Source organism: Orycteropus afer, unplaced genomic scaffold, assembly GCF_000298275.1.
Source record: "Orycteropus afer afer isolate SDZICR_OR568_19922 unplaced genomic scaffold, OryAfe1.0 scaffold00069, whole genome shotgun sequence".
NCBI lineage: Eukaryota > Metazoa > Chordata > Mammalia > Tubulidentata > Orycteropodidae > Orycteropus > Orycteropus afer.
This window is the reverse complement of record NW_006921656.1, coordinates 2,297,792-2,305,900: the sequence shown is the minus strand read 5'-3', so window position 1 is coordinate 2,305,900 and position 8,109 is coordinate 2,297,792. Positions and strand designations below refer to the sequence as shown.

The following is an 8,109-nucleotide window of genomic DNA, read 5'->3' as shown; positions in this document are numbered from 1 at the left end:
GTTTCCGAGGCTGTGATCTTTACAGAAGCAAATGGCCTCATCTTTCTCCCACATAGCAGCTGGTGGGTTCAAACCACCAACCATTTGGTTAGGAGAGGAGCACTGAAGCCCTGCACCACTAGGGCTCCTCCATATAAACAAACCGCCAAGGAGTCGATTCTGACTCACAGCAACCATACTGGACGGATACAACTGCCCCACGGGGCTTCCAAGGCTGTAATCTATATGGACACAGACTGTCTCATCTTTCTCCCACAGAGCAACTGGTGGGTTTGAACGCTGACCTTTCAGTTAGCAGTCAAATGCTCTGACCACTACACCACCAGAGCTCCTTGCTATGAGTCAGTATTGAGTCAAGGACAAGGGGGTTTTCCTCAGTAGGTACAGAGAAAATCCAAACAAAACTCCTAGTGAGTCTAGCATAAAGTCCAGCAGGCCGGCACTCAGCCTGCAGCCAGCCTGGTGTTACAAAGGAAACAAAACCCAAAAGCAGTCAGCCCCTTCCTGAAGTCACTCGGAACGCAACACCTGGGCATTCTGCTCCCGTGCACCCAGAGACCTCGCGGAGCACTTGCTTCCCTCTGTCCATGACACCGCAGTAGAGGGCACTAAGCTCTCCCTTCCCTGGTCCCAAACCGCAACCCTCAGACCCACGTCTGGGACACACAACCCCCGTCAGGTTCCGGCCTCTCCTCCTCGCCCAGCACCTTTTAGTCGCTTACCTCTTAACCCCACACAGAGCCAGGGCTCGTCCAGTTAGGGTCGCCCTTGTTGTGTTAGTTACCGAGGCGTCCACTGACTCGCGGGGACGCTGTGTGTGCAGAGTCCACGCTGACCTGCGGTGACCCTGTGCGCGTGGGATGCTCCACGGGGTTTTCAAGGTGGGACATTTCAGCAGCAGAGCTCCAGGGCTGTTCTCCACGGTGCCTCAGATGGGTCTGAACCCCCCACCTCTCGGCTAATGGTCGAGCACAGTTTGTGTCACCTGGGGACTTGTATTTCGCCCTTCACTGCAATGAATGCCACCCAAGGCCCCGGGCTGGCCAGCTGGCCTAGCAGCATTCACCTCTCTCAGGCACAGACAAGCCTCTGAGGCGCTGGGTGCGTTAGACTTTAGCTCTGAATCGGCCTCAGGGAAAGCTACACAGAGAGCCAGACTGGTGGTAACAACAGCCGCCATCCCAAGCACCTCCCAGGGATGAACTCATTCAACTGCCACCACATTCCATGACAGCTGGGCACCATGACATCGATACTGACCCACAGTGACCCCATGTGCCCCAGAGGGTCTCCTGGTCTGTGATCTCCTCTCACGGAGCTGCTGGTGGGTTGGAACCTCTGACTTTTCAGTTAGCTGCTGAGTGCTTAATCACTGCACCACCAGGGCTCCTCTAGGTAAAAGCAGGATACCCAGTTTAGAGACACAAGCCCTTGAGTGTCCTGACCAAGGTCACACAGCGGGTTGGTAGTGGCACCCCACTCCTCCTCCCATCAGCTGCATGACCTTGGGGAGGACACTTGACCTCACTTAGCCTCTGCTGCCTCACCTGCCTATGGGCCTCCCAGTGCCCACTCACTAAGCTGTGAGGGAGGAGCCCGAGGCGGGTTAGAAAGAGACACACCCCCTGGGCGGGCGCAGCCACCCAGGCCCCAGGTCCACGAGGGCCATGTGGATACAGAGCAGAACGCCTCCTCGGCCTCGCTGGCTGAGCCCGGGCTGGGGCGGCCCACTCCCCTCACGACTAGCACCTCATCACAACACTGCCAGACACAGTAGCTGTCCTCTACTTGTCCCCGACATAATGGGGACTTTTAGAAGCTGGAGAAAAGGTGAACAATCACCACTGTGAACAACCTGTTTTCCTAACATCCAATATGGACAATTCTCAAATCAACAAAAATATCAAAACCACCCTGTGGTAGTTAAGGTGATGAGTCAACGTGGCTGGGCCTGGTTGAGTGGCTGGGCAGCTGGTGGTAGTTATTCCCCATGATGAGACTGGCAATCATCTCCATGGTGGGATCTACCACAAGCAGCTGAGTAGCTGCCTTTGGGATGTGGTCTGCTTCCTGTTTATAAGGAGAAGCCTTGGGAAGCCTACGGCACGCTTGAACCCTGCATGTAGCTGTGTGGTTGTTCAGCAGCCTGCCATGCTCTGCTGACCTTAGGACTTTCAATGGACTTGAATCAATGGTCTGCTGCGTGGTGTGGCAACAGCGGGACTGTGCCTTTTACTGTGCCTTTTACTTATTGACCTTGGGTTTGTCACCCACAGCAGCCAGCAGCTGAATGAAGAAAAGCCTCCAGCCTCAGTGGGCCGGGAGCAGGAGACAAAGCTGAACCCCCAGGTTGAGGGGCTTTCATACAGCCCATAGAGCCTGGCACTTTGAACTCAGATTTCTAGCCTCCAAATTGTAAGAATAAACTCCTGTTTGTTAAAGCCATCCCATTTGTGGTAAATTCTTGTCAGAGCAGCACTGTTGTTGTTGTTGTTGTTATGTGCCATCGAGTCGGACCCAACTTATAGCAACCCCTCCTTGGGTTTCCGAGGCCATATCACTACAGAAGTAGATTGCTCAACCTTCCTTCCAACGAGTGGCTGGTGGGTTTGAACCACCAGCCTTCTGGTTAGCACTCAAGTGCCTTAAGCACTATGCTACCAGAGCTCCCTAGGTAACTGAACACACCCCAACTAGGTACGAGCCTAAACAGTTAACAAAAATCACACAGGGGACAAGCTGGTGGTGGGACAGATGGCATCCAATTAACTCTTAGCACTAGGCAAACTGGAACCCAAAGTCTATGCAGGTCACCAGGGGGCAAGCAGGAGTAGGCAGGGGGACACGTGGCTTGGGGACCCTGAGGGTGTGCTAAGGGTGACAGGCGATCTGGAAACAGGTATTGATGACAGGTGCACAATTTGGAGAATGCAACTGATGTCACTCAACTGTACAAGGAAATGTGAAAATCATTGAAATGGCAACTTTCTGTGATATATACACTCACCATGACAGAGAAGAAATGAGAGAGACAGAGAAAAATAAGCACCTCAAACACCTCATAACTGACTAATAAGCAATGTCATGATAAACAACATTTGAAGTTGTCAGGGATTTCGTTTTACTTGGATACGCAATCAGTGCCCATGGAAGGAGCAGTCAAGAAATGAGAAGACGTACTGCAATGGGCAGATCTGCTGCAAAAGACCTCTTCAAAGTGTTAAAGAACAAAGGTGTCACTTTGAAGACTGGGGTGCCCCTTACCGAGCCGTGATATTTTCAATCGCCTCCTACATGTACATTAGCTGGATCAGTAAGGAAGACCCAAGAAGAACTGCTGCCTTTGAATCATGGTGTTGGCCAAGAATCCTGAACACTCCACGGCCTGCCAGAGCAATGAACTAAGCTGCATGGTGTTGGCCAAGAGTCCTGAACAGTCCACGGCCTGCCAGAGCAATGAACTAAGCTGTCTTGGAAGAAGCACAGTGGAACGCGCTTCAGAAGTGAGGACGGCAGGGCTTGGTCCCTCATCCTTTGGTCACGTCATCAGGAGGGGGCAATCCTGGAGAAGGGCATCACGCCGGGAAAGCAGCGGGTCAGGGAAAACGGGCAGGACCCTCAGCAAGACGGACGGACACAGCGGCCGCGATGACGGGCCCCAGCACAGCAGTGACTGTGGGGATGACGCAGGAGTGGACAGGGTCTCGCTCTGTGATGCACGGGTCACTGTGGGTCAGGGCCAGCACCTAACAGCCACCACCACCCGTGACACAGCTGGGGCACAGCAGCATGTCTATTTCCTTCCTCCAATCAGACTTTGCCTGATGTGGGGCATTCTACAGTGTGCACCTGTTTGATGGGTCACTTTGTCTTCGTTCTGAACAAGCACACAGTAGGGAGCCCTGGTGGTGCGATGGTGAAGCACTCAGCTGGTAACTGAGAGGCTGGCAGTGTGAGCCCACCCCTTGGCTCTAGGAGGAGAAGACGCGGTGTTCTGCTTCCATAAAGATTATAGCCTAGGGACCCCATGGGGAAGTTCTACTGTCACACGGGCCACATGAGTCAGGACTGACTGACACACAGTCGGCCAGACAGCACCCAACAACAATATGCACCACTGCAGCAAAGAAGAATTTATCAGCAAATACACACCTACGTGTATACAAATAACGAGTATATGTATTTTTACATAACCTTTTGTTGTGTTTTTGGAGCAGGTTTACAGAGCATTTCGGTCCCCAGTCAACAGTTTTCCACCCAAGCTGCTCAATGACCTTGGGTACAGTCTTCACAGCGTGTGGGATCCTCGTTAGTTCTGCTCTGCTGGTCCTGCTTCCAAGTATATTTACTCTTGTTTATTCTTGGTAGATTCCTTACTCGGAAGGAAGGTTGGGCAATCCTACTTCCGTAGTGATACTGCCTCGGAAACCCGAGGAGGGGTCGCTATGAGTCAGGGCTGACTCAACGGCACATAACAACAACAACAACAACAGATCCCTTACTTAGGTGAATTTCATAAAACATCTCAAAAGTGTCTTGTGGGTGATTCCCAAAAAAATCAAACTCACTGCCATTGCGTCAATTCCAACTGATAGTGACCCCCGCTGGGTTTCCAAGGTTGTAAATTCTTATGGAAGCAGATTGCCTCATCTTTCTTCTACGGAGCAGCTGGTGGGTTCGAACCACCAACTTTTAGTTAGCAGCCCAATGCTTTACCCACTCCACCACGAGAGCTACTTTTTGTGGGTGACAAACCCTGTCAATGAGCTCAGGGGGTCTCTCACTAATGAAGACTCAGGAGGCAGGTGCCACTGTGTCTTGTTACTGAAAGTGCTCAAGTGCTGGGCAGGATTTCATTTCTGACACCTCAACACCAGTCACGGTGCCTGCAGGACTGACTGAATTAAAACACATTTTAGCTTTGGCACCAACCAAACCAAACCCGCCACCATCAAGTCGGGCCCAACTCATGGCAACCCCACGTACGTGCAGAGCTGAACTGCCCCCAGGGTTTCCTTGGCCGCAGTCCTCAGAGAAGCAGACTGCCAGGCTTTGCTTCCACGGTGCTGCTGGGTGGACATGCACCACCAAGCTCACCACCAAGCTCTAGGTTAGTGGTCAAGTACAAACCGGTGACGCCGCCCCGAGACTGCTTGGGCAGCGGACCCCCACCTACCTTTGTGGAAGTCTCTGGGATCCAGCGACAGGCTGTAGCCAGGCAGTGTCTCCAGGAGGAGTTGGTAGCAGGCCCGCCAGCCCGGTTCGGCGATGCTGGGGGCCACGCACTGCATGGCGGCCACGCGTTTGAAGAAGGCCGACTTGCGGTGGAAGCCGATCAGCTCGTAGAGCTCGGAGAGGATGCTGTATCGCTGGATCTTCTCTTCCTCAGAGAGCTGGGGAACAGAGACAGTCAGGAGCCTCAAAGGATACTCACAGGAAAAAGGAGAGACAGTTGTGTAAAGTTTTCCTTTTCCTTGAAACAAAAGCAAAGTGAAGACATGATGAGGAAACCTCATGGGGGGAAGCCCAGCCCCCAGGCTGCGGTCCCTGCCCCAGTGCCGGGCAGCATTGGGCTGCACACCTGTGACGAGCCCGTCGCCCAGGCCCATGCTGGCCTTTTGCTAATAAGGCCAGGTTTCCTGGAATGAAAGTATCCACTACCCAGCATAAAAAAGATCTATTTTAAGTTCCTTTACCAAAGAAAATAAAAGGAACCTTGGTTCATCTGGGCACTATCTAGGACCATGGCCGAGCCTCCCATCAAATGCACAGTAACATAAGAACAGGACAGTAGCTAATGAATTGTTCATCATCACCACACCTAGCTTGGACTCGAGACGTCACAGTTTACAGAGTTTTCCTCATTCACGTTCTACGTCCTCCCGGCCACAGAGTGATGCAGAGATAACAACTCCTGTTTCCGCAGTGCCAACCAGATGCCACAAATGGACATACCTTATTTGGTCATCATATCAGTCGCACGAGCTTTTATGCCCCCAGCTGGTGGAGCAGGGAATCTGAAGGTCAAAGAACCATTAACCACGAGCAGAGACGTGTCCCGCCCAGAGCCACCAGGGACGAGGCCCCACTCTGCACCCCAGGCTGTGTCTGTGGCTCTCGGTACACAGGAGGAGCAGAATCCTGCCATGGTGCAAGGGGACTCTGCCACCCCGAACAGTAAAGTTGTCAGCTGAGAGTTCCGTGAGCACAGAACCACAGCAGGGATGCCCTGGGGACTGTGCTCCTCCCCCCTCCCCCCCAGCCCCTCATCTACACGCCCACCACCACCGCCATCACCTGGCCCCACTGGAGAAAACTCACCTGGGTGGTCTTCCCACCACCTCTCCCAGGCTCCCCTACTCTGTCCACACACAGCTGCCCGCCGGCACCCCTGCAGCACGGCACAGAACCTATCACCCCCGCTGAGAGCCCTAGGTCTCCAATCCCCACACTGAGGCCAGCTCCTTCCACAGCACACAGGGCCCCCCTGGGCAGCCAGCCCCAGCCTGCCCTCCTAACCTGGGTCCCACTGACCACCAATGCTCTTGACACACTACACAACGTGGATTCACTCCCTCCTTTCCTCATCTCATCAACACACATGTACCCAACACCTGCTCCGTGCTGGCCACCACTCCAGTTACGAGGGACACAGCCCCAGCAAGACGGCAGAGCCAGCCCTCGGGGAGTACACATGCCAGTGGCAGGCTAGTTCCTGCCCTCTAAGCCCTCAATTAGAATCAGCCAATAAGTGATCAAAGAAGTAAAATAATAAATACGAATGCAATTAAATGCACTAAGAAGGCTCTCATGCTTGGTAAAGTGGAGGGTCAGAACAAAGGGGAAGACCCCCAGCAAGACGGACTGACACAGGGCCGCAACGATGGGCCCAAGCTCAGCCAGGACTGTGAGGGTGGTGCCGCTCAGGGCAGTGTTCCGTTCTGTTTCCCAGAGTCGCTGAGAGCAGGGGTCAACTCGACAGCAGCTCACAACAACAAAACAGAAGAAGAAGGGAAGGACTCCTGAGAGGGACTAAAAAGATGAGTGCTCTGGGGACAAGTGTTCTGGACGGAGGAAACGAAAACGAGCCCAGGCCCCGTGGCCTCCTGCCAGCAATCTGTGCACTGTGCCCTCTGCCTGAAGGCGCCGCCCTTCTCCCAGTTCCACGCCCACCTCCTCCTCCCAGGAGCCCGCTCCAGCGCCACCTTCTCCCCGAGGCTCCTCTGACGCCCTCCCGCTGCGTGCTGCCTCTTCTTGCTCTGAACCCTCCCAGCGGTTCTGGACACTGAATGTCATCTTTCTCCTCCGTCATCCATGTGGACGCTCCATGCCCCTCACCAGGGCCGCAGGCTCCCCAAGAGCAGGACCGACAGAAAGACTGTTCCACGGCCGACCGTGCACTCAGCCCTGTTCTTATGGCTTACCGATATTAACGCAGTCAGTTCTCACAAAACCCTATGAGGGGTCTCACTATCCCCATTTTATAGATGAAGTGGAGGAAGGTTCAGAACCTCTCCCTGGTCACACACCAAAAAGAGGCAAAGCAGCTTCAAGCTTTGAGTGTCTCTCACAGACAGACAGACACGTTTAACATCTAACATGGAGCTAAGGGCTCTGCTAAGTTGAAAAGAATGCACCATGAACACTCAATGCGCACCACCTAGCCTGATGCCCACCACCTAGACTGACGCCCACCACCTAGATTGATGCCCACCACCTAGATTGATGCCCTCCACCTAGACTGACACCCATGACCAAGCCTGATGCCCACCACCTGGACTGACACCCACCATCTGAATTGACACCTACCACCTGGGCTGACGCCCACCACCTAGCCTGATGCCCATGACCTAACCTGATGCCCATGACCTAGACTGATGTCCACCACCTGGACTGACACCCACCACTGGGCTGACGCCCACCCCCTAGCCTGATGCCCTCCACCTAGACTGATGCCCACCACCTGGACTGATGCCCACCACCTAGACTGACGCCCACCCCTTGGACTGACGCCCACCACCTGGACTGACGCCCACACCTGGACTGACACCCTCCACCTGGACTGACGCCCACCACCTGGACTGACGCCCTCCACCTGGACTGACGCCC

At 54.1% G+C, this 8,109-nt stretch overlaps 1 protein-coding gene across 1 annotated transcript in view; it reads right to left on the bottom strand.

Annotated features, from left to right (window-relative positions):
• TRAPPC9 (trafficking protein particle complex subunit 9) overlaps positions 1-8,109 on the bottom strand; it is a 637,992-nt gene that overhangs the window by 549,143 nt on the left and 80,740 nt on the right. The window contains exon 8 of the mRNA XM_042780905.1: positions 5,177-5,393. Within this exon, the coding sequence (XP_042636839.1) occupies positions 5,177-5,393 (217 nt within the window). The remainder of the gene's footprint in view (positions 1-5,176; positions 5,394-8,109) is intronic.